At 29.5% G+C, this 27,863-nt stretch overlaps 1 protein-coding gene across 6 annotated transcripts in view; it reads right to left on the reverse strand.

Annotated features, from left to right (window-relative positions):
• LOC118063819 (Down syndrome cell adhesion molecule-like protein Dscam2) overlaps positions 1 to 27,863 on the reverse strand; it is a 138,429-nt gene that overhangs the window by 8,080 nt on the left and 102,486 nt on the right. For 5 of the 6 annotated variants that reach the window (XM_035077979.1, XM_035077980.1, XM_035077981.1 and 2 more), the window contains 9 exons: positions 25,689 to 25,838; positions 17,019 to 17,344; positions 15,465 to 15,711; positions 9,802 to 9,946; positions 8,912 to 9,174; positions 7,412 to 7,573; positions 3,007 to 3,357; positions 1,246 to 1,551; positions 9 to 308 (listed from right to left, as the gene is read on the reverse strand). In XM_035077979.1, the coding sequence (XP_034933870.1) occupies positions 9 to 308; positions 1,246 to 1,551; positions 3,007 to 3,357; positions 7,412 to 7,573; positions 8,912 to 9,174; positions 9,802 to 9,946; positions 15,465 to 15,711; positions 17,019 to 17,344; positions 25,689 to 25,838 (2,250 nt within the window). Of the gene's footprint in view, positions 1 to 8; positions 309 to 1,245; positions 1,552 to 3,006; positions 3,358 to 6,327; positions 6,610 to 7,411; positions 7,574 to 8,911; positions 9,175 to 9,801; positions 9,947 to 15,464; positions 15,712 to 17,018; positions 17,345 to 25,688; positions 25,839 to 27,863 lie in introns of all 6 variants that reach the window. The other variant, XM_035077982.1, reaches the window with a different exon arrangement.

The raw sequence follows: 27,863 nt of genomic DNA on the forward strand, positions 1-27,863 counted from the left end.
GTATTTACCTTGTATGTACAAATGCATAGTCATCTCATCACCTCCATAAGCGTTAGAAGCAGTGCAGTAATATCTTCCACTATCTTCTCTAGATGTACTAATGAGTTCAAGGATACTAACTGCACCCTCTGTGGTATTCATTTCCTTCACTGTGTACCGATAATCGGAGACCGCTGGTTCTAATTGGAAGCCTGCTCTTCGCCATAGGATGTTTAAGGGGTGATCACCCTTCGCTTCACATCGTAGAGAAGCTCTCGAACCTAGTCGAGCCGTTTGGTTACGATGTTTCTCTATGATACGGGCTGGAGCTGGAGATAATGAATTGCTTGTTAACTATATGAATTAATAGCTTATATCATTAATTTATATTGGAACTCAGAATGCATGCTTTGATTGCTGCATTCAATCCATTACAAATATTGTTGGTACGTATGATGATTAAATTAATTGACCAATAATTTTTTTTTTATCATTTTTTTGTATAATATGATTGAAGAAATTATAGATGAATATTAATGGAAAATATAAAAGTAGAGAAATAGTTTTAATTTATATAGATAAATTTAAAGAGAATGATGATGATAAATTATTAAAGTAACATTGAAGAATGAAAGCTTTTTTATTCAGCTTTGTTTTTGTAATTTTTTTCAAGAAAATATCTTTTATAAAACCTCGGTATGAAAACTAATATTGTAATGTATTAAAGAGACTTCTATGAGTGGAATTTTTTTTTTTTATTTTGACCCAGTAAACTTTTTATTTATTTATGAAATAAACTGTGGATTTAAAAATAATTTATTCTAGAATAAACTAGCTTTAAAATGACCACTAATGTAAATAAAATTGAGAGAAAAATTATATTCTGAGTTTTCCATTTGACTCAATTTTCTATTAATTACAAAAAAAAAATTTTTATTGTAATTTAAAAAATATATTACATGAAAAATTGATTTTATATAACACTAGAAATTAGCGTGAATGTACAATGAAAAATAATTTATTTTTTAAATTTCCCGCATAAATAAAAGAACCAATAAAAAAAAGTCGCTCATTTTTTCGATATATTGCGATTATTAGCTAACTTCACATGTCAATGTAAATTTATAGATTCTGTACGTTACGATGCCAATAAACTATTATTATTATTAAATTTCTATATAGGATTATTTACTGTTCTTATTGCAAAATGGCTAATTAAATGTTTCTCGAAATTTTTGATGGAACAGAGATTAAATTTAAACTCACCATTGACAGTCAAATGAACAACTTTACTGAGACCAGCACCAATGCCATTATCAGCTTCACAAAGATAATATCCTTCATGATCCTCTTGGACTCTTCCAAACACAAGAGAACCATTTGAATGAATTCTGAGCTCTTCAGCATGCTCATGACTTGTAATATCATGATAGCTGCCTGGTCTAGAGCCCATTCCTCTTCTCCATGTGACAGCTGGTGGTGGAAAACCATCCGCTCGACAGTGAAGCATTAACTTAGACATACCCTCAGGTGCGTGAACGTCCTGTGGTTCCATCACCCAACGTGGAGGTACTGTATTCACGTAAATATCATACAAAACCACTAGAGTTAGTCAAATACATTGTGAGAAAATTAAATGCAAATGCACGAGTTGCTCGAAGTATATCTGAGGTTTTGGATAGCTTAGTTGTGTTGCGTTATATATGTTTAATAAACGCACATACAAAACTATGACAAAGGAATTTCTCGTTTGTCTGAGTATTTCAAATATTTCCATTTAGTTGGGATCATCACGTCAGAAGTTCTTCGAAACTCGTATGGAGTGCACTGATACTACATGGCTTGAAGGTGGATTACCAACAATCCTTTGAGGCCAATTCTCATGTTTTATTTTTATTATGGATTCCAAGTTTACTATTTAAAACAGTTGTGGTAAAGTCATTTGAATAAATACAACATTCGTTCACTAAAACAATTAAAACTTTATATGTTCAACATTTTATTATAAAATGGAAAGATAATTTATTTGTGACTTTTATTAACAATGATAAACACCTCAAAGGATTTCTGTAATACCTTTTACTTGGTTTTTCTACTAAAAAAAATTTATAAATAAAATTATCGACTATTTTATTTGCAATATAGACATTGAGATATAAAAAATTGGTGCATTGAAGTGGCAAATAAGGTGAAATAGTGACAAATATACTTTTTTGGACTTACCTAAGGGTGCGGATATCTTAAGGAACATAAGAAAGTGCAAATTAAAGTGAAAGTGAAAAAAAAAAATTTTTTCTTGGTGAATTAAATAAATATGTGTAAGTGCAAGTATATGTGCGTGTAATAATAAGTGCTTAAGTAAAGTGTGCAATTAGTGCGGTATTGCTTTTGCGAGATATAGATGTGCCTTCGTGCTCTGCAAAATATTTCAGTATTTAGTTTACTCATTTTTCACTTTTTAATTATTAAGACTAATTTTTAGTTTAAATTGAAATTATTGATTTTTTTTTTTTTTCAATTAAATATATGGCTTTGTGCGCTGGCTTTGATGGCTGTGCTGTAGCTTCTACTGCTGCTTCATTTTTTTAACAATACAACAAACTAAATGTGAACAATATTTTATTTAACAATAATTATTATGGGGATTTTTGAGAATCTTTGTTTTAAAAAAAATTACGATAAATAATGGAATAAATAAAAGAGAGACATTTTCTAATAATTGAACATAATCATACTAGTTAATTCTTGATGCTATTAAAGCAATACTATAAATTTCAATAAAGAGTAGCTCAAGGCAAGTAGACATGAAAAAATAATTTTCAAGTGTTTTTAAATAAAATATCAACATGAGAGTAACCGTCTATAGTTGGTATAAAAAATCATCAATGATTTAAAACAAAGGTAATTTCATTGTTAATGTTGATGATCTTGGATCCTCAAAAATCTCCATTTCACATAGTGGTGCGAAAAGTATAAAAATGGTGCGATCTGACAAATTTTTTTGGCTCTTGGTAAAATTTACTTTACCACGAACGACTAATTGTGCAGTAGATGAGACTTCAGCAACGGAGTTGCGTGCTATGCACGTATAGTTGCCAGCATGAGCGGCAGTAACACGGTCGATTGAGATGGTACTGGAGTGGACATCCATGCTGGTAATACGTAGGCCAGATATGCTATTGGGTAAGTTGGTTTTATGAGTAACAGTACTGCTTGCAGACCCAAAGCTAGAAGGTGATGAAGTGGCGATTGGTTCACCATCTTTAGACCATATTATCGTGAATGGCGGGTCACCTTTCTCTATTACACAAGCAACCTGAGCACGAACTCCTTCCGATAAATCCTTGTTAAAACTAAAAGGAGCTATGCTAGGTGGAACTGTAATGGAACAAGAAATATCCATCGTCAACTCAATTTTATCTTAATATACTACTAATTTATTTTTTCATCTCCCTTGCTTCATTTTTCTGGTGATTATCACTGTGGCAGGAGAGAACACGCCTTGATATTTTTAATCTTATGATTAGTTTCAGAAAAATATTTAGATATCTCGTAAAAGTTATTTTAAAAATCAGGAAATTAATATTTTTTTTAGAAAGGAACTTTAAAGATTATTTAATTCAATTCTATCTTACTTGATTTAGAATTGATCAGGAAAGAAATTTTAATAAAAATTTTGTAAAAATTCTTAACATTACTAATACCTGTCTCTGATGGAATTCTTTTAATAAAATATATTAATAATCATTTTCATATCAACTGGAATGTAAAAAATGTATCTGCATGAAATAAAATAAATTTTTTATCTCTTTGACATTTTGATAGATGAAATTGAGTACGTGGAATGTTTTTTCACGTGTAGTGATAACGCTTTTGTTAAACATTTCAATCTTGAAAAGACCTTTAGGGGATGAGGAAAAAAATGAATAAAAAACGTAGAGTCGGCACAATCTCAGACACCTTCTGTATTTGGTTTGTGCTGAAGACTAGAGATTACATTTCTTAAAATTGAATTACCACCGTATCCGGCGCATGGCCCACGGCTCAATTCATTGAATTGTAGAAGTTGTAATATAAAAAGGTTCCAATGCTATGACGAACATGTCTGCTGATGGTACAAATTGACATGCCAAGAAGTATTAAAATAATTCATGTATTTCTTGGTTGAAATTTTTCATCATCCTTCTAGGTTTGCTCTTTGGGTCTATCTGATAACGTCAAATACTTCAACCAAATATTGTTATAGAAATGATTTTATTTCTTGACTGGTTTGCTGACGTTGTAGATATAAAATAACTTCTTATTTTCCTTCTGAAGTATATTCAGCTTTACTATTCTTCAAGTTCCACTTTCCATAAAAAGATAAAAATCGTCGAATAGATAATGATCTATCAGCACAATAAAATAACTTAATAAAAATATTAGTTAGTGGATCCAATTGAATTTTATTCAATTTACTTCTTCATCATTAAGATCTTCAAGATTTGTTAGGTTCAATTGGATCCTAGTAAATGAATGCTTCAATTTTATCAATGAATTATTTTTAACCAGTTGATAAGAGTCTTCAAAAGCAACAAGAATATGAATATAAATAAAGTAAAACTCTTGCGAGAATTTTTCTGATATAAAAAATTACGTAATGGATCAAGTTCAACTGTTGACAGTGCAAATGATCGATTAACAACAGGCAGTAGTAGAGCAGAAAAATTCAAGTAACCACGACATGTCTTGATGTCTAAAGAAAGAGAAAGAAGTGTCAGCGTTATTCCTTGTTACTTCGCTTGCTGTATTTGTCCCCTCACGTGCACATGTTCATATAATCTTCTATATGCTCGCACTCAAACTCACAATGCAGTGTTAATGTTCGTGTGTGTTGAGTGTGAATGGAATGTTACGTACTGTCTGGAAATATCCGCAGGCATTTTCTAGGCTTCATGTGTCTGTATTCACAAGTCTGTGTACCAGACAACAACGAGAATAATAATTATTCAACCATCTCGTGAATTTACGAGGAAGCTCTGCATTGTTCTTTGTACCGAGATTATTCCTATTGTCATGAATGGTCTCCGGATGCTTATTGATTGTTTTGAATAAATTATGCTATTTTTCACTCTGTTATTCAATACCAAAACTCATCAATAATCATTTATAATTTCATTACTTAAATATTTCCATTTTATTCAATTGACTGCAGTAATTTCGTGGAAATTTATTTCTATTGATTTTATTGCTTGCAGATATTTCAATAAAAGTAATCAGTTTGTTTAGGGATTTCTAAAAGTGTGTTGAAAAACGTGATAAATGATAAAAGACTCTGGGTAAATATTAGAATAAAAAAGGGAATAAAAGATAAAGTCTCAATTATGACTCGACTTGTCAACGTAACACGTAACATGAAATTGCTTGGGGGTTATTTGTTTCGTGTTTCGTAGACAGTCTGCAAGAGAGAAAAGTTGTACTTGTTTTGTTTGTACAGATTTATTTGTCTAAAAAAGCGTAACAGAAGGTACCTAAAATGTTAATGCAGGATATAGACTAGCTCACGGGCATATATGGAACATATAAAACAGACGGAAAGGATGTGATGAGAAGGAAGAATGAAATACTAAAGGTGTTTTAAATCAAAATTATAACAGGTAATTTTTTATCAACTCTGTAATCAAAGTTGAGTATTTGTTTCTACCTTCTATTTACTCGTTATTTAAAACAAGTAGGATATGGAATTTCATAAAAACAGCTTTCAAAAATTTATTAAACTATATGATCTTTTTAAATAGAACTATTCATGATCAAAGCTCAAGTTAGACTGTTGACTTTAAGCTTCCACAACTAGTATATAACCACAGAAAATTTTGAGGGCAGTTGTAGAAAGTTCAAAATCTCTTCCCCATAATTTATTTGTTTATTTTATGAAAAATTTCCCTGATATTCTATGAAATGAATTTAAAGGTAGCTTTAAAGCTGATTTTCACATATTTTTAAAAAGCATAAAAGTTGCTGGAGTTTTAATTATCATAGGATTACTTTGGTGGAGATGATTGATCTTACTCCACTCTTTCTCATATGAATTAAAATTTGCAGAGATAGATTTATTTATTATTTTTTTTTTCATTAAAACATTTTAACTAATTCAGGAAGGAAATGATTGTTAAATAAGATAGTTCTATTATTATCTTAATTAACTTGGGCATTGGAATTAAATAATCAAGATTGCTAGGATGAAGAATAGAAATAAGAAAAGTCAATAGTCGATAATAGATGGAGTTAACTGATGAACTCGTTAAGATGAGATATGGATTAATGAGTTGATGATGATAATGATTGACTATGAATATATCCCTGTCGTACCATGAACCAATAAAGGTGCTGTATGAGATACTTGAGCAGCATCGTTGCTCGCCACACAAGTGTAGTTCCCATCATGAGCAGGAGATGCACTTAGTATCTTTAAAGCCAAGTCATATTCATCAATTTGATGTGTCGTAGCTTCTCTTGATTTTAACGGTTGACCATCCTTTAACCATGTTATTTTTACTGGACCATCTCCTCGACTGACAACACATGTCACGTGGACTCTGGCTCCATAATGAATATTTGCAGGAAAGCTAAATGGTTCGATTTTGGGTGGGACTGAAAATTTGTTTAAAAATAAACAAAGTTGAAATTACATTAACGAATATTGAAATAAGTTAATAATAATCATAACAGAAATAATTCTTCCTTCTGTCAAGATTTTAGAACAAAAACATGAAAATGTCTTTTTAATTTGACTGAAAATGATTCATTTCAAATGACAGGAGATAAATGAATGATAATAAACGATTGGATGTGGAGATACAAAGACAGTAATAATGTTCGATCACAGGCTTCCGATGAAATGGAAAAGTCGATGTCTCTACGAAGGTTTCATAGATGAATAAGAGAAGCAGATGGGAATTGCGTCCTTATGAATGATGGAACTACTGAGACTTTACACTGAAGCCATATGTCTTGTGGTCTCAGGGGTTGCCAATAGAATAGCTTCTTGTTTCTTGTCTTTTTCTTCTTTACTATTTTCGTCATGTTTATTCTTCTTTTTGCCCAATATCTTCTTCACTCCTTTTCATATTTTCCAAGGGAAATAAAAGAAAAAATATCAACAAAACACACGGGACTTTTCTTGAAATATTGATCGTAGATAAATAATTCAGCTGACTTTGTTTGCACTGCGTTAACTTCCTTGAATAATATCACTTCACTTTAGTTGTTTAGTTGCTTTAATGGAAATTATTCTGAATTATTTAGTCATTTATATGTTAAATATTTCAAACTGTCAAATTGATATTCATTACCTATTAAAACCTATCAATTCTAAATGATGTAGAAAATTAATAAAATATTTTTAAATGTATTTTAATTAATTGAATTGAAAAAAAAAAAAAATACTACATACCTTTAACTTCAATTTGAATTGTTTGAGAGTCATAATGGCCTTGTTTATTTCTCGCAGTGCATGTATAAGAGCCCCGATCTGTATTGCTATCTACATGATGTAGTACTAGTGTTCCATTTGATGAAACTTCTTGTCGCATGCTAGTCGGCAATAATTGACCGTCTGGAAATAAATTGTATAACACTATTATTGAATTATTGATGGAAAATATCCAATGTTATTGACTGGAGTCATTTCTCTCCATAAACTTTTAGAGTCTAGTTTAGTTTCGAATTTTCTCTACCACTAACGCATTTTACTTAACAACTTTTCAAAAATGTTACACGCGACATTTAAGCCATTCTTTAACTTACTTGCCTGTTATATACAGTGTCATTTTCACGAAAAGACCTTCTTGTTCGCGGACTCGAACTTACGTTAAAGTTCAGTTCATCATCACGAAACCATTGGTTTAAGATCTCAAAAGAACTTTCTCAGTATCCTGGTATATTTTCTCCAAGTTCCTTTCACTTAAAAGCTCAACGCAAGCACCAGAATAAAAGCTGATAAGTCGTCTCGCCTTCAGAAATGCTCTTTTTACTTGCCAGGCTAGTTTCGTCATTCAAATTTTAAAACAGTGTGATGATACACTTACTAATTAGTCCTACATGTGTTTGCTAATTTAATTTTTATTCATTAATTTTTTTTTTTTAAAGATAGATTAAGTTTATGAATAAAAACTGTTTATTCATAATTACTTTCAGGTATTAATAAATGATGGTCGCTTCAGACTAATGTTATTAGACAGTTAATTATAAATCCCCTTATTATAGGAGGATCAAGTAAAGTATTTTAAATTGAATTCAATGTTTTTGAAAATAACTCTCGGACAATTTAATCGGATCGATTTAAAGTCTCACAGCATTTATTGCTATTAGATGGTATTATTAGTATTACTGATGTACATTATAAATTAAATTATCCTTAAATTATAGTAGAATAACAAATTGTACCAATGATAGTAAAAGGACCATCAATTTGACACTGATTTTGAAGACTTTATTTTTTTTTTTCTTTGCAATAGTTTGAATTCAATGTATAAATTCATTCATAAACAATTATTTGAACACGATAAAAAATAGTTTAAGTCAAATATTGTAAAAAAAAAAACTTCAAAGGCAGAATGATTTTCATTTGTTACAAAATTCGTTTTTGAATAAATGCTTCATGAAAGCCAAAAAAAAATTTAAATTTACTTTTGTATTATTTGCTTTCTTTTTTTTTTATCTCAATGTTTGCTGCATCACAAAAGTTTAATTTTGTTGTATTTACTATAAATAATAAAATAAAACATCAGGCATAGGAATTGGACATTTGTCAATATCAAAATAAATGAAAAAAAAGTGAATGAGTTCTCGAGTCAGCGAATAAAAGCGGATATATAAAAAAAATAAAAATTCAATTGTTACCCTAGCGATTAAATTGATTTGTGATTGGTAATAAATTACAATCTGACTGTACCTTTTTCCCACGTGATACTAGCAATTGGAAATCCAGCTACGGGACATTTGATGACCGTGGTCTCACCCGCGACCGCAGCATAGTTTCCCATTGGTCGGACGTGTGGCAAACCATAGATGTTAAGTCTTGCAGCATGATGAACTTTGGCGACACGATTGCCGGCAGTACATCGGTACTCTCCACCATCTTCTACTCTAACAGTACTTATATTTACATGTGATATCACATCTCCATGAACTGTCACATATTGTCCAATCATGAACCTGAAATAAGATCATCAATAACTAAAAATATTCTATCAAGTATCTTAAGATTGAAAATAAAAAAATCATTCAAAGATAAAGTAATGATAGTCTATTGAAGTTGAACTAGGTGTTATCAGATTTAATTTTTTTATTAAATTTAATTGTCTTAATTCAATCTATCTTGATAACATACTTTATCAGGATTAGTTCAATCTAATTAGATCTGATTGGATAGAAATTTAGATTTAATTGGATCTAATGATATAATTCATGAAGATTATCTGGATTCAATCTATTCTAAATACTAATTATATTAAAATTTTTTTTGATCATAACTAACCAAGATAATTACACTCATCCCAATTAATTATTTCCAATTTAACTGATGGAAAAGTATTCCAATACATTCAATGTCTTTATCAATATCACAGAAGTTTATCACAAAAATAATTTAACATCAGTGAACTTTACTTGCCACTAAACTGCAATGAATTGATTGGAATACATTTTTTACCTCAGAGTTAGGTGAAAAATATTAGAGATAAAATTTTTAGGTCATCGAAAAAGTTTTCTCTTCAAGCTCTAATATTCTTGGAAGTTTGTGCTTTAGCATTTGATATGCCTGTCAGTCCTCTAAGCACGTACCTGTCATTTTGAGGCAAAGGAAATCCATCTAGAGTCCACGTGAAATGAGGTGTCGGGTTACCAGTTGCAATGCACTTCAGAGAGACAGAAGGTCCTGGTTGTATTGTTTGCTCGATGAATTTATATACAAGTTGTGGCGCAGCGTCTGATTAAATGATAAAATAAGAAAATATAATTAAATAATAAACTTATTTGAAGATATTTTTATAGCCTTAAGCAAAAGTTGTTTTATTATTATTATTTTTGTGGCTTGTCAGAGAAATAACTAACGAGAAGTTTATTTCTTAACGCTCGGGGAATGATTTATAGAACTGTTAAGACAAAGAGTTTACGTGTAATCCGTCACTGTGGATACACGAACGATAATGAGAGTACGAGAAACTCAAGTTGGAGATAATTAATGATGTTACCCCTTTTAATGGATGTTAATGTAATATGTTTAAGTGAGCTACAATTTTCAATGTGTTTAAATTTGTTGTAGACCTTCAAGAAGCGATAGAAAAAAAAAGAAAAAGATATATGTATGCTTTATAACCACTCACTTCCGGAATAAAACCGCAAGTTATCTTCCTGGATTTTACAAAAATAAATGAGATATATTTCACCTTGTCGTTTACTCACATTTTCATAAATCTTCAGCATTCTCTTTACGAGTATCTTTCACTTTAACTTTTTAACTCTACAGTTTCTTCAAGTTTTATCATACATCTTACTTTTTATTGCTATTTTTTGAGACGTATTCTTCACAAAAAATTGAAAGGTCACAATAAACCAACCTCAAGCATCATTTTCTTTACTCACTAATTTAATATAATTTTTTTATTGTCTTGTTAACATTGAAGATTTGTATTGTTAACAAACATATAATAATAATAATACATTATTAAGATCGTATTAAAAAAAAGACATAGGGTCTTTTAAAATGAAATTGATGTTTTCATCAAATATACACACTAGATTTCAAAATAAACAGCTGATGAAAACTGGGTCCACCATGATACTTAGTGAAAAAGGACTTTCTTCATGTTTTTAATAATCTTTAATTCTGATGATGTAAAAAAAAAAATTAATCTCAATCGAAATACCTTAATGGGCAAATAAAAAATGAAAATAGGTTTTTAGACAAAGGTTGTTCATGATACGAAAGTAAATACAAAAGTTATTAGTTTGAAAAAAAGTTAATATATTCATGACTTTAAATTGACGTTAATTTATTTTAGTTTTATCAGCATTAAAAATTTTTTGTCTTTGTCATTACATTGTAAAGTCTCTTGTCTACTTTCTTTACTGTTCCGGTGCTATCGTTAGTAGTAGAACTAAGCAATAACTCAAGCGTCAAATTGGTTCAAGAGCATAGTAATCTGCATTACTAACTGTAAGTAGTATAAGAGCAGATGCGGGTAGACTATTTAGGATCTACGACACGTCTTGTTCTTCTGTAACGTTAGAAAATTTGTATTTTACTCTATGAGATAAGATTTGAAGCTTCGACTTTATATCACTTTAAAATTCATATTAAAAACTTTTAAGTGTTTTTGTTTCTGTTTTATTTTTGTTCTGTAGTTAGCTATTTCATTACACTGAGTATTTTTTGAGTACACTTATCTATAAATTTTTTATTCACTTTTATTTTATTTCAATTATTTAATATTTTTCATTATATAAAGTTCTTGAAATTTACTGAATAAAATTTTTTGACGAAACATGAGAGTGATTGAAAGCTTTTCAACCAATAACAATTACTCCAAAATTGAAGTAAGCATGAGCAGTATATTTCACTTCTGCAAAATGTTAAATTATTGAAGGAAAAATCAAGAATGTTTAAACCAATATTTTTTATTATTTAATAAACTTGAAAATTATTCATCAATTTCAGATTAAGTCCTAATATAAATTAGAACATTATTATAAACATGGCTATATTATAAGCAATCATCTCAATAGCTTTGCTTTTAGATCATAATTAATGCCTTAATCAAGAAACCAAAAGGTTGATAATATTAGTAAGAGCATTAGTGAAAGTAAAATTGCAATGAACAGCTTTACATTTAGGCAAAACTATTGATTTGTGGTTTAACAGTGCAATTGAAGTGTCACCACATGAATTAACTTGAAATTACAGAGATGGCAATAATTTAAAGCGTAGTAATTTCATTGGTGGAAGTGGAAAATGAGAAAGGAGAATGCAGAGTGACAAAAGGATGTAATTAGAGAATACAGAAATGCTGTATAGGTATATAGCCCGTTTATCCTACTCAGTATACATCAAAGTGCATGCTGCAACGATGATGCTTTATTCTTATGTATTACTGAGCCATCTACTTAAAGACCAATTATTACTACGATTTGTATAGAGTTACTCTAGTTCTTTCATCTCTATAGAAGTACTTTAATTAAAACAAAAACCATTTTATTATTTATAGAGTGCTGGAAAAAGAAAATAAATCACTCTTAGATTATAAAAAAATCTTTAACATTAGTATGAAAATATAAATATTAATTAGTCATGTTTAATTAAATTTTATTTATTTTTTAAATTTTTTATTTGTTTAACTGCTGTGTAATTAGAGAAGTAATTTTTCAATAAATTTCTATCTATCATATTGTATTTAAATAATATTCTGTTATAATTATTATTATTATTTAATCACATAACATGACAAAATTAATTTAATTTATAGGTCATATTCAAAGTAAATTAAATACAGGGTAATTATTACTGGTTGTAATTACATTAATAAATACGCAGAATTTATTTATACTCAATGGTATTGAATGAATCATTTATTAAATGACTTTAAAAATAAATTTTATTCAAATTCGTAGGAATAATGCACTTTTTAACTTTTGATTTACTAAATTGTATTATAAAATATAAAAAACTTTTCAATTAATTCATTAAAGCAATTATTTAATAAACTAACGAGACAGTAATTAACTAATGAGAATATCGCTGACAATAAGATTGAAACAAAAATCAAGATTTTAACAAAAAAAAAAGAACTATTGGAATTGAAAAGTAAAAAGAAGAAGAACGATAAAAAGTAAAAGTGTGAAGAGAAAAAGGGAATGATTGTCGTGGGAATTGATTTCCACAGCTGCCAAATTTAGAGAAATGGAATGAAACGAACGAAGAGAGTCACGTCGACGCCATTCGTTTGTGTCTCTCGAGAGTTTTTGCGATCTGGTAGAAAGTTCGACCGTTACAAGCGCCCACGATGACTAAGATAAATGAGCATGTATTTATCCTTTCTGTCTAATGGATTTTACGAGTTTCCAATATGCCAACCTCCAAATATTCATTTTGTATCAACAGTTTTTGTCTTATTTATAAATATTAATTATGGCAAGACTTTTTATCAATATTTTTCATAAATCATTCGTTATCGGTCACTTATTTCCTGGCCAAATGAACCTCTAACTCTACCTAGAAATAGTCCAACATAAATCATTGATTAAGTGTCCAATTAATTACCTTCATGCAGACATGAGCTTGTACATTTTATTGTGGAAAAACAATTCGTTAGACTTTTTGTGGTTTCTTGGAGAATATTAGATATTTTTAGACGGAAAATAATGCATTAGTATTTTTAGAAAACATGAATTTAAACAAAATGATAAATTGTTGAAGGAATCTAGATAAAAGCATTTGACTTATTTCATTCAGACCAAGGTATTCCGAAAACTATTTGAGATTTTTCTGATTCCCTAACTCAGAATGATGAAGAATTTCTTGGTCCTGTCCACTGATAGAAGTAAATGAAAAGTTCTGATTCTTTTATGAAATACTCTACTCCAATGTTGTGAGGTTTGGACCCAGATTTCTATAATCAAGAAGCTATTTTGATAGTGTCTTCAAAAATAATTTAAAAGCTTCAACAAATAATAAATATCACAAGATTATTTTTCTTAATGAAAAATTGATCGATGCACAACATTTAGAGAATTTTTTTAAAAATATCTACCACTACCAAGTTGTGATGGATCAAGATGATTAAATAAATGTTTAAAGATGAAAACTACTCAAATTATTACAACATCTCAGTTGAATCAGGTTTAGTCATGACAATATTTAGATTGTCGAGTGTGATTGAAGTCAAGTAAGTTTCAATTACATCATAATGTTTACTCTGACGTGACTAGGAGATTGGTTGACTAGTGAGTTTAACAAAGCGACCATGCAGAGTAGTACAGAGGAAACGAGATGAGAAGGAAAACCACCGGAGATGGAGTAGACTGGTGTGCATCTCGCACTAAGAAAATCGAAAGCAGACTAGATCGACTGTGCAAACGACCAAGTCGCCCAACGCATCAAGGGTATGCCAAGAAGAGAGAATAAAGGGAGTGAGGAATAAGAAATAGAGGCATCCCTGGGATCCTCTGCATTCAGTCAAATAGAGTTCTTGTGCTAGAGAGCATTTGGTTCTCTGCGTTGGCGGCGACCATCGATCGCTCGATTGGGTCGTTGCCCATCCAATCAACTCAACAGCGATTTCACGAGAATCTTCTAGCAAGACCATCCAACAACCGATCCGGAAGCTCATCCTAATTGTTCCAGTCGGGCTTATACACATCCCAGACGTGCCACTTCTCCATTACTCCTTTCAAGCCAAGATCTCGTGTCATTATTATTTTATCTCGCTTAAACGTTAAACTGTTGGTTGTAGCCAATGAATTTACTCCTTGCTCATTCACGTGTCTCAAATCCTTACTTCATCCTACTCACGTACTAGAAGTGTTATTCGCAATTAAGACCAGATGTAGCATTCGACATTTTCTAACCACCCGTGTATACTCTAGTCACGATTCTCACGAGTAATTCACTCAATTCCAGGCATCATGACGATTCTAACAAAAGAACCGTTCCGTTGACTGCTTTGCTCGATTAATATTATTATACCCATTATCATTAATACTTCCACCTTACTTGAAACTTTTATTATTTTACTACTTTCTAAATTTTCTCACTGTTGATCCTGTATTAACTTGGATCAATTTATTTGTGGTAAACAAAAAATCAGTGTTGATGAAGTTTACTTGATGATGTATTATTACTCAACTGTACCCAATGTAAATTTTTATCTGAAATTGTTGAGAAAAAAGAAGTAGAGCTTTGTGAAATATGAATCTTCAAAGCTTCAAATATTGTCATACTCTTGGTCTTTTTTTTTTTATTTAATAAAACGGTTCATCATTCATGGAACGATTGATGTATTTTTAATTTTGAATAGTGCGTTCTTCTAGAGTATTGTCAGGAATTCTATTTTGTAAATAACTTATTATTTATTGATAGTGTACAGTTTAATACTTGTTTTCCATGTAAAAATTCGACCTACTTTTAATAAATTTAATATAAAAGTTTAACCAGACTGTTTCCCTAAGGCTATAATATAGTTGAACTCTGTGAATTTTTTAGTAAAAGTTGAAACAGCAAACATTCCATCAGACACTTTATGTTTGTTGAAAAAAAGTCCAATGTGCTATAAATTCTATAAGTATATATCGTAAAGTCGATGTGTAATTTACTGTAAAAATATCTGATGTAATGTCTGATAATAGTGAAAAATATTTATTCCATTCATTATTCATATTCATTCAAACTTTTCATGATTGCTTTATTGCTTTAGTTTGATGAGGGAAATTTAAATGCTGTTAAACTTTACCTCCTAACCGAAGTTCTGCAGTAGCTTGGACCATCTCATGATCATTTTTAGCAAAGCACTGATACATTCCTTTATCATCCCTGGTGATGGAGGATATGTGTAACGTTGATCCTCCATTGCCAACAACTTTTATCCTGCCAGCACCTTCTCTCACAGGAAGTCCATCTTTTGCCCAGGAAATTATTGGGGTGGGTTGTCCTGTCACAGCACATTGAAACTTGGCATCTTTCCCTAAATCAATAGTTACCTGAAAACCATGTTCAGATTTTAGCTAGCTGATGTATATTCAGTGTAGAAATTAGTTTGATTAAAATCATTTACTGATGATAGTGTATGTGTCAACTGCTTGAAAATAAATATCAGAGTTTTAAAATGCAATCCAATAAAACAAACTTGTTATTCCTAAAAAAAAAGCCAACCAATTAAAATACAGCTAAGAGCTATTTCTTATTGTTTTTTTTATTTTTTTTTGTTGCAGTACAAATTTTTTTTTATCAATTATTGTAAAGATAATATGGCTGAATTGATTATAAAGTGTTTGAATAAAACCAAATAATACCACTTAAAATTTCAGAGATTAAAAAAATTGAAAAACTGAATGTTTTAATTAAATAAAGAACACTTAGGGGATTTTGTTAAATTGAAAGCATCATTAATTGATTGAAAATTTTAGTTGTAATTAAGATAAAAAAATGAATTATGAAATGAAAAAAATATAAAGTTATAATTTTTTAATAAATAGAAGTTTCATATTTTAATTCCATGATGCTAATTTCTTTCTTTAATGATTGAAAATCAAATATCAGACATAAATCGATGATAGAAGTCTATTTTACAAAGTAGATCAGTTTATGATGTTGTCAGAAATTGATAAAGTTTCATTAAGGATGACGATGATTCTGACAGTTTCTCATTATTTTCGATCGACATTCCATGTCATTTAGAAAAGTTTAGATTATTATATTGATTCAGAAAAACTCTAAGCCTCATTTAATTATCATCTCATTAGAGACTTTTATTTTTAGTGACATTTTTTTATCAATTATCTCATCATACTATTATTTTAAATAATTAATTACGTCATTATTAAAATATCCATTAGAAGAAAAAAATAATTTATGCATTAAATACCATAAAAAAATATATTAAACATCATGATACTTACTTTTCCATTAAGTTAATGACTTAATGACATAACTAACTTTATTCTTCTACTTTATAACAATATACAATATGATTGTTTTGCAAAAGACTTAAAAATATATTATAGGAAGTCATAAAAAGTTTCAGGTAAATTTATTTAACCAACTTTTTTTCTTATAAATCAAGTAAAATATCAACAAAATGAAACAAAAAAATTTCACAGTTTCTAGAAACTTTAATCTTTGCCTCTAATGAATCAGTAATCATTTTAACTATAATTGCCACTATTTAAAAAAATATCTCTTCCCTCGAGGCATATAATAATTAGAAATATTTATTGATAAAAACTGTTGAATGATGCATGAGTGAACAATTTCACTAATTGTTTTGTCAATTGATTAGAAAACTCACTTGTTGTGGAGCAAGGTGTATTGATAGACTATTTATAATTGAGACTTCAAGTTCAACACGTTCAGAACCAGCAGTATTGTTCACATGGCACACGTATCTACCAGCATCTTCAACTCTTGCTGATTGGATAATTAGGACACCTCCTCGAGCGTGAATCCTCTCTGAATTAACGATAGCGTCAGTGCCGCCTATTGACTCACGATACCAGAGATACATTGGGGGTGGATTGCCTTGAGAAATGCAGGACAGGACTATTGTTTCTCCGGCACGAACAGGAGCTGGGCTTACACGTTCATTGATTCGTGGTGGCTCTGGATTGCGATGTTCTGGAAATTATTAGTCATTCGTTAATTCATTCATTCATTTACATTTTAATACATATTCTAATTTTATAAAAAGCCATAAAAAATATGCTTGGAAAATTTCCTGCATTTAAAACAAAAATTGACAATGTAGTTAATGAGGGTAAAATACCTTGGTATATTGCTGTTCTGTTTTTATTGGTATTCTGATTCTTATTGCAATAAAAGGAATGTTTATTTATAGTTAGTGTGTTAGTTAAATAGTATATTTATTTAGTTGTAAATAACTGCATTGAAGTTGAGTCTATTTTTTTTCGAGCAGCAGATTGTAAATCTTTCGTTGAAGTACCAGAATGCAAATTACATTTAAAGGTGGGTTGTAGACGTAAATATTTCCAACTTGGTTGAATATTTTTATTCTTTTTTTTTCATTCTTTGTATTTTACTCTCGTATTTAAGTAGATGGTGGAATTTCATTAGCGTACTAAACAAAATAAAAGGGTAGGTAAAGTGTATATAAAAATTGGTGATTACAGTGTATCACAAGATTTAAATGTTAGTAATTAACTATCGTTAGTGTAGAAATATTTTATTTAAGTGTCATACGTGAAATATTTTGTGGAATTTGTTTTTAATTTATTTTTAAATTGTATTGAATTTCCATTTATTGAAATTTGAACTTTTTGAACGAATGATCAAAGTATTTCTTTTATTTTTATTTTATTTCATTTACTAACCATTTTTTCATGTAAATACCAACGATTTCCATTACCAGGATAAATCAATATTTAACAAATTAGATATTTTTACTTCTAAAGTGCTCCAAATGCTCTTCACTATCTTTAGTCATTCATTTATATTTCAGGTATTGAATATTTAATTACAATTCCATCCGAACACATATTGATTGCGTTGAAAAGTCAAGAGTACATTGAAAATGAGAGATACACAAGAAAAAATTCATTACTGAAAAAATACTCTTATCAATTATAACCATAATTGGCACTTTTTTTCAAATAAATTTTTCTTTTCAAATCAATTGATGCTTGACTTCATCCCTTCAAACTCGAATTGATAATCAACTACAAAATAAAATGTTATATTTTTTTTTTGTTTACAAATATCAAAATAAAGTCATACATTCCCCGAAATGAATGAATAAAAAACATATCTAAAAACTCGAATGATGAATAAATGCATGTAATTATAATTATTCTATTTTTTTCAACTTATTAAATTTCGATTGAATTAAAATAGAATTTTAATTAAATTTTTTATAAGAAATTTTTTTGGTTCATAATTAATTCAATATCGAAATGAGTAGCCTTCAGAAAAATTCCAGACGTATTTTTCTTGTTTAATTAATGAAAAAAGGAATAAATTAGGAAGCTAAGTAACAAGGGGGTTCATGAAGACGACATATAGAACAATAGACCGATCGTTAGTAAGAATAGATTAGTCTTTACTGAGCTATTAATTGAATAATGTTTAGAAATGGTTATAAAAAGTTTTTTTTAAAAAATAATAAACGAAATTATGATGGAATATTACGAGCTAGTTTAACGGCGGTTTTACTTGCTGCTTATTTTCGTCATCCGTCCGCAATAACTGCCTTGCATCCGTGGCGGAACTCTGAGGCTGCAGCACTAAGTTTTTTTTTTTTTTACGTTCACTTTAGTTTTTTCTTTTATGACCGGCTAACTTTTCTAAAGCGCTCAGAAAAGTTATGCACTTTTAAATCGACCAGTTATAAGAGAAGAAAGGCTAGATAAAAAATGATGAGAAAGAAATGAATAAGAGAAAGATTACTTTTTGAAGATTCTGTACTCATTTAGCATATCTACCGTATAATTACAGCATTCGTAATGAATGAGAGTGAAGTAAAACCGGAAAATTAACGCTAAGTAATCCCTTAATCAAAATTTTGTGAATGAAAAAAATTTTATCCAAGTGTAATAATCTAATTATTATCTAGGAAATTAATACACCATTGTTTTTAACAATAATTACAATAAAATGAATTAAATTCATCAAAGATTGGTAATAATTGTTGACAATTAACCCAATATGTCTTTGATAAATAAAATTTGATGACAATGACTGTAATTCCCTAGCAGGAAGATTTAATGGATCCATTCCTGACCCAATACTGTACCAGTCCAAGTCAACCATGGTTCAATGTTGGATCATCAATGAATCAGTCTTGCTTGCGGCTAAAGTTGGAAAAAGATTGGTCCATTCCTGGTCTAACGTTGGACCAAGATTAAGAACTTGATCCAATATTAGACTAGGATCCAACAAATCATTCTTCCAATCAAGCTGTCCAACTTGGTTGAGAAATAGGTATTGATAATTATTAATAATATTTAATGGATGGAAGAGTTTATTGGAAAAAAGAGCATTTTAATTCTTCGATTGAAAGAACTTGTAAAAATTTGACAACCAGATAACGATAGATAAAAATCCATTCTGACCTGCAGTTGAGTGAATACACGTAACCTTTTGCATTGATCACGTATATCTAAATATGATTGACAGCTAGGACAGGGTGGGTTATGTTATCTTGATATAATGCACAGTAGTTGCAATGTACTTGAAATGTGTAGAACGAGATGAAGGCAGCATTATGCTGACCAAGCTCGGTGATGTTCATACAATAGATATTTTGATTTTCCGGAAAATTCAATGCTCTCTCGATGTGTCGACGTGCACACACTGGCTTCTCGCTTCGTTGAATTGTAATTCAAGTGCATTCAGTTTCGTTGGCGAATTTCAATTTGATGAAATAATGCGGCTATTCAATACCAAATCATTTAATTGAATTAATCATAGTCACACGAATTAATATAAATATATAATATAATAATTTATTTTATTAAATCTTTCTTTGAGATTTCATTTTATTATTTATAACATGTACAATGTTCTGGTAACTACAATGGTTAATAGAATCTATTATTTCAGAATATTCATAAATAATACTGGCTTGTGTTGATTTAATTAAAAATTTATACGTAATTTTTTATCAGTCGATTTAACCAAAAGTTATTCTGTTCATTTTTTTTATTTATTATTGCATTGGTTGTTATTTTTGTAAATATGATCAAAATGGTCTGTTGAAATTAAATTTTCAAATTGTTTGCACTGGTTGTAAGAAACGGTTCAACAATAAGTATTCTAGTTTGATGTTGGATTATTTCCAATTGGATGATTCCATATTTCAGTGAATGTTGATGAGCATGTATGAATAATATGATAAATTATTTTATTTCACACAGTTATCATAAGTTGAAACATTGATATCATGAGAAATATAATGAGTGGAAAACAAGCATCAACTTGTGTAGCTTAATTATTTCAACCAAGTTAGTTCTGATACCATAATTGTAGATTGTTAGTAGCTAGAAACTACTTGTATATATAATTAATGATTAATAAATTCATTTATAGAAATTTTTAGATGCAAAACTACCGTTATTAAACAATTATTTAAATTAGTAGTTATCAAAATTGATCATCAAGATCCTGAGATGATAAACATTTTCTGATAGAATAAAAATAGCAAAGAAAATGAGCAGAGAAAAATAATCCTAAATATTGTGATAACTTTATTCACTCTAACAAAAACATGCTAGGAATTTGACTTTATAGAGATCTATTGGAAGTATTGGACAATAAAATAGTGAATGTGAAACAAAAAAAATGACATGGTTGCAAAAACTGAACGACATTGATGAAGCTAAGCAGACTGAAACATCTTTCTCATTCTCTTCAACACTATTTTTGTCGTTTTCTCTCCCTCGATAGCAGTATTAACAGTACCACCAGCATCAGTTCTATGTAACAAGGCAGGCAATTCACTTTTCTTCTCATCCCACATCTCTCTTTTACCCTCCCTTTCTTCTTCCAACCTTAACACTCACCTCACAGCGCATTACCAACGTTGCAGAGCAGAGTTCACGACCTTTTATGATGATACTTTATTTATCCCTCACCCGTAAAAATATCATTAGCAACGAGAATGTATACATCCAAAAGTATTGGATATTAGTTTATGATTTGTTATCTCTCGATTCAGGTACATGTAGGGAAAAGTGACTTATGGGTTATTGGAGATATCCAACGTGCGACCAATATCAGACATTTGCTAAGTAAGTTTGCTAATCAAGCGTATAAACATAGAGAAAATCGATTTTAGTTCAGTAAATTTATTTTGTTGGAATCAAATAATATCAAATTACGTGAACTATTGTTAAATTGATACAAAAATATTTATTTGATCAATGAAGTGTATTATTAAGTTATCCAGATGATTTTTCCCAATTTTATTTTATTTATTTAAAAATATCTTGAATTTTTTTTTTTTTTTTAAGTAAAATACTAATTAGATAATTTTTTTCAATGAACCTGAGTTTAAAGTATTGTGAAAGGAATCCTAATTAATATAATTAGAAGCTCAGTTGAGATGAGCAGATTGACATACTATGAGGCTCGATTTCTAGCTTCCGGCTTTGATCTCCATTGTTGCAAGCTTAACAATTGATGTTTATTATTGTAAAACGATTTCAATATCATTGTATTATAAATAGAAGCCTGGATTTATCTTTAAAAAATTATTGATAGCTTCATTAACATATCCTCATAATTATTAAATTATCTTATTGATTTTTCTATTTATAATAATTATCAAATATTGCAATATTATTTATTTATTATTGCAAAATTATCATGACAATTTAACCTCGATGTCACTATTTAATCCTCTAGTACTTTTAAACCAATTAAAAAATCATTAAACCATTTATTACTTTAAATAAACATTCTCTATTGAACATTATTTATTTATAATTATTAAATAAAATTTTTATTGTAAAAATAATGTGTGTATTAGGTTTCAAATGATAAGATTAGATAAATAGGATTGTTTTCGAGGGAGTTCAAAGATCATAGTGATAAATAATGCCCTCAATCCCAAAATTTGATAATAAGGAGAATAAAAGAAAGCTCGGCAATATGGAGAACCACGTGAGTGTAATAAAAAGTTGGTCTCGAAGGGATAAAAATAAACTTTCCTACGACTATAGCAGACGATAGTTTCAAAAAAACGTTACGGGAAATGTCCCAAAGGATCTGCCGACAACCGTAGGAAACTCGTTTCTCTTGGCAAAGTTCCGGACGATCAGAGCTGCCGGAAACGTACAGACACTCTTGTGTAAGCTTTCTTTCCTTGGTCCCACGCGTTTCAAGAGGGGTCGGAACACGTCTTGAGAGAATTCATCGGCTGAAACATACGAGAATAGGTTGAAAGTACGGGGTAACTTCTTACGATCTTACCGTAGAGACTTGCCACGTCGGCAAAATGCTCCCTTGAAACACCTGGGAAACGAGAAGCAAGCCAACAAATCCGATGAAATCGAATTCGCGATTTTGTGAGTTCAGAGCTTATAAACGGTAGATGTGGTGCTTGGCAAAATATCTTTATAAAGTCGTGAAAAATGTAATGGAAAATTTTCAAATGGGTTCTATCTAATAAATTTGACTAAAGACTCTGGAAAATTGAACATCATCAGAATTTATTTTTTTTGTTCTTTCGATTAATTTCATCTTTCTTCTACTATCAAATCGACTTTGATAAATCATATATAAATTAGGTAATAAAAATCTCCACAAGATTTGCAGAAAAATTCCGCAACTGGTTCTTTTTTTTTTTTATTCGAGTGAAATTTCAAGTCCATTGATTTCCGAAAATCGATAAAAGATATCCGAGGGCTTAGCATGAATAGCTAGGGTTAAAAATTGATATTTCAATCTGTATAAATTCATCTATCGTCTTTTGTTTTTCGCTATTTTTATGGAATTTTACTGCATGTAACAAAAAATAATTTTCCCTATCTAAAATCAATAATGGCAAATTATTTTTATAAACTCAAACATGGATATTTTTTATTCAATTTTCAGAAACTTTGGTGAGATGTTTTTTTAATAACATTCTAACTTGTAAAGAAATTACGTTTAACTAAAATTTAATAGTTAATATAACGATGATATATTTGATCTAAAATACTCTGGAAGGTGATTTTAAATTTACACATGTCAAAAATGGTTGATAATCAAATATTAATAGTTTATAGACTTTCTGTCATTTTATCTTGGAATCATAGCGACTATTGACCTGGAAGAGTCGAGTTATTTAGATTAGGGTCGTCGACTTATCGTAAGTATCGATCTTTACATCTCGTCGTCTCGCCACATGGAACCTGTAAAATATCTTAAAAATAACTCGCACTCGTAATATTTTATCAGATATATTCGCTCTCTTCTTGTCACATTATATTCGTGCAAAAGTAAAGTCGGAAGTAGTCGTAAATTCCGGAAAAATATCGTAAGAATTTAAATTCGCTTGAAATTTCCGGTTACTCTTGAGAAAAATCAACATTTTTATGCAGCAAAGATCACTATAGAATGGCTTTTACATTGTAGACAAGTTTTATGGAAAAATCGTATAGCGAGACGATTTTACAAAAAGTTGCTTTTTTTCAACTTTTCTAAGACTACATAAAATACTATTCCACATTTTTTATTTCCCTGTTTGTATATACTTTGAATGACAAATCAGTGCTTCATACCAATCGTATTGGAGTTATTTTAATCGAGATTAATTCTTTCTAAAGATTTGTTTTTCGGAGTGATAGAAAGACAAATCAATCAATTTAGCCAAAAAACAGCCCTATAGGCTTAATAAAACTGTGTCATTCAAAGCCGAGTATTTTAATTACCAAATTAAATAGATTATTAATTCTTAGAAAAATTTTGTACTTTATTACATATAATAAAGATAATGTTTAATAAAAAATATTAATTCGATTTCAAAGAGCCCTGAATTTTTTTTTAAGCAGCTCGGAGCGATCGAAATACCTTAAAGGATACTGCGTCTTAGAATTTCCACTGAGAAATCTTATCAAATAGAAATTTATGCACGCAATAATTAGAAAAAATGGCCGAGATAAATCTTGTTTTAGTAAATCACTATTTAAATAAATACAAGTAACAATTTTTCATTTTATTTTATTTAGCTTCTTCTCCTTTTCGTTTTTATGGATGCCATAAACTCATTTTCTCCATTACATGTTCAACAGCGGAACAATTTTTTCATTAGCCCGAGAGAACGAGGGAGTAAACAGTAAACGTGTGTTACAGCGTATGCTCGTTACGCAAGTTTAGTTTGTTAGTACAGGAAAAATGTCAGAGGGGTCGTAATGAATAGTATAGCAACCATCCTCTGTGTACACTGTATATATCTAAATGAAAATGTAGAATAGGTACATATTGTTGTATATCTGCTCGACACAAGTTTCATCAGCACACTTTCGATTGCAGGTACCACATATGCAATTAGTTATAACGAATCGTTCTCTCATAAACGCTTGGTACGCGTGCAATGAATTTCTATGTTGCGAAATTATTCAAACAAAATTATATAGGAAAGTTTGAAATCATACAGCTGAAAGAAATAAACTAGGATGATAACAGATTTAATGCAGCTACTGTGTTATTGTTTATTGAAACTTTATAAATTATTAATTAATATTCATTTATATTCCACTATATTGAAAATATACATCAATTTAGATTTCAATTTAGCTGGGAGTTTTTTTTTTTTGGTTTACTTATTGGATTTCAAAATAATAGATTAAATAATAATAAAATCCTAACAAACTCAAATATATTGGGATACTGTATTGATAAAATTCATTAATTTATTGACACACACCTGAATTCAACAGTGTGAATGATTTTTCAAACCTATCTATTTTTATTGTTTAAACAAAATTATTGGAAAAAGAAATATTTCATTTTAAAATGGAATTTATTTTTTAATATGTCAATTTAAAATGTAAAATTACATTCATACCATTATTTTAATAATAAAATAATCAGATTTCTTTCAGATAATTTGGTAAAATTGGATTTAAATTCCTGAAGTTTATTTCTATTCAGAATTACTAACGGTAAGTGCGCAATGACGATTTGCATTCTTTAGGAATTTAACCACCTCATACTTGGGAACTAATTCAATTCCTAAGAACTTTCTGTCCAACCTCAAGCATATCTACATTACTTAATTTAGTTTTGATGTTATGATAATTCACGAAATGATTTAATAAAGGCATTTTGCTAAATCAACTTAAAAATTTCTTTAATTAATTAAAAAAAAATTATTTTTAGCAACTTTTAGTGTAAAATTAATGAGAAATGGGTACACCACATGAGGATTTATGTTAATGTGGGGTTTAAATATCGTTTTAATGAGAATATAATTACGATCTGAGTACCAACGAGCCAATTACGAGAAATAAAAATGACTTACCAGTAACAATAAGTCTGGCATGGTTTGAGCTTTCAACGGTATCTCCAGTTACATGATGGACGGTTCTACATCGATATCCATAATGAGTATCAGCCGCAGTAACAGAGAAGATGAGGAGCTCACCGGTAGGCAACATGTGATACTTTCCGTCTGTAACAAGCAAGAAAAGTAAGTAAATATACAAAAATGTAATCTCATTTCTGTTTTTCCATATCTCTGCTTCTATTTTTATATTTTAATGTTTCATTTTGCTACCATAATGAATTCATTTTTTGTTTTTGTTTTACATAACTTCACTCGTACTGATGAGTTTACATGTATCATATCCCAGCAGAATTTAATTTCTTCATGGTAACAACAATCATAGATGAAATGTATGCTCATACATGATTATCACTTGGGGGTTTCAACGTCATGAAGAGAAAAGAAGAGGTCGAGGTGATATGAAAGAGGAAAAAGAAATACCTGGACTCTATCAATATGCAAATTTCTTTAATGGAAAATCTCTCTGTTGTTACCGGGCTGACATACATGATGGCCAACGAAAAAGAGACGTTACAGGAAGGTAAAAAAAAAAAATATCGAGAGAGGAAGGGAAGGAAACTAAGCCAGACGCTTGGATGGTCCTTCGAGAATGTCGAGAGCAAAAAAAGGGTGACTGAAAACCAGGAAAAAAGCACGTGATATAGAAGGAGAGGGTGCTGATAGAAGTGATGACGTCAGTATTATGGTATAGATATAAAAATCAAGGTTCAAATTTCATTAGCTACAAGCAAGAAAATTCAATAAAATTTAATAAGAAGATTTTCTCATATATTTTCAACTTTAAGATATCAATTGATCACCTTTTTATATTGTAGATAAATGTGACTCCAATATTTCAAATGACTTTTTGTCGAATAATAATAATGATTGTTTTATTATTTAAATTAAAAATTTTGGTAAACTAATATTCATAGTATTCAATAGTTTTGCTGAAAAAAGATATCAATACTCTATTTTAATTATCATCTTTATTCTACACTTTTTATGATAGGTTTGAGTTTGTTATTTTTTGTATTCATATTTCTATCAATGCACAGGTTAATATCGCGAATTTGAGTAATCTGAAAAAAAATTGCTTTCGAACTTTTCATTTCCATAGATATATAGGATTTTTTTCTCTCTTCCAAATCCCTTCTTGGAAAAACTTGTGAATACCTGTCATAAGCAGAATTTCGCACCATTCTGTAATTTCTCTCATCATTCATCATACTTATTAACTTGAAAAGTACATATTTCAAATAAATTCCGAGTAAATAACTGAAAGATATATGAGTATATTTTCTTTCATATCACTCTTGGTTTTCCTAACATTCAAAATTATTTAAATAATTTGATAATTTATGGTATATAGGACATTCTAATATCTAAAAATTAACAAAAAAGATTTTTAAGAATTCATAATACATTATAGAAAACGATAATCTTCTTTTCTGTAGAATTAACGAATGAAGAATGTATGGAAAAATGTCAATACTTTAATCCATTACAATAATTCCTTTCATTCGTTGCAAAAATGATAAAGTATAACGATACATCTGACATAATGTACTACATAGAATTTTACATATCTCAACACTCCAACGGTAATAAAACTCTACTGCGAATTTGTATAGCAATTACAACTTTCTGTCTCCTCCTCTTTACATTTCGTGCACTCACTCCTTTCTTCTCTCTTTAATACTATTCATCATCAACGTAGAAGTTGTTCTATAACTTGTCTTGGTACTTTGTACGCTTGTCGAACCTCCAGTTCAACTCTATCGAGTTTTTCTCTAATCTATTTTATTATTCCAGCTAAGTTAAAGTTTTGTTCCCTTTTTATTTATTTATTACTACGAGAAGATATTTTATTTTTTCCTGTAATTTCTTCTTATTCAATCGACTATTCTATTGAGAAAGTACAGAGCAATAAAGAAGAAGAATAGTAAATAAAAATTTACACAATTTAGATATATCTATACATTTATTGATTTCATATCTTCAATAGAGAAAATGATTCCAATCAAGCTCAAGTTTTTCAAATTCAATATTTCTTGTTTAAGTCTTTTTTACACGTGATAAAATGACATTTTTACAAAGTTAGCTTCTTTCTCAAGTAATAAATGTCATCAGCGAAATATAAAATCAAGA

The sequence above is a fragment of the Chelonus insularis genome, unplaced genomic scaffold (assembly GCF_013357705.1).
Source record: "Chelonus insularis isolate UGA/USDA-ARS -01 unplaced genomic scaffold, ASM1335770v1 contig_150_pilon, whole genome shotgun sequence".
Taxonomy (NCBI): Eukaryota; Metazoa; Arthropoda; class Insecta; order Hymenoptera; family Braconidae; genus Chelonus; species Chelonus insularis.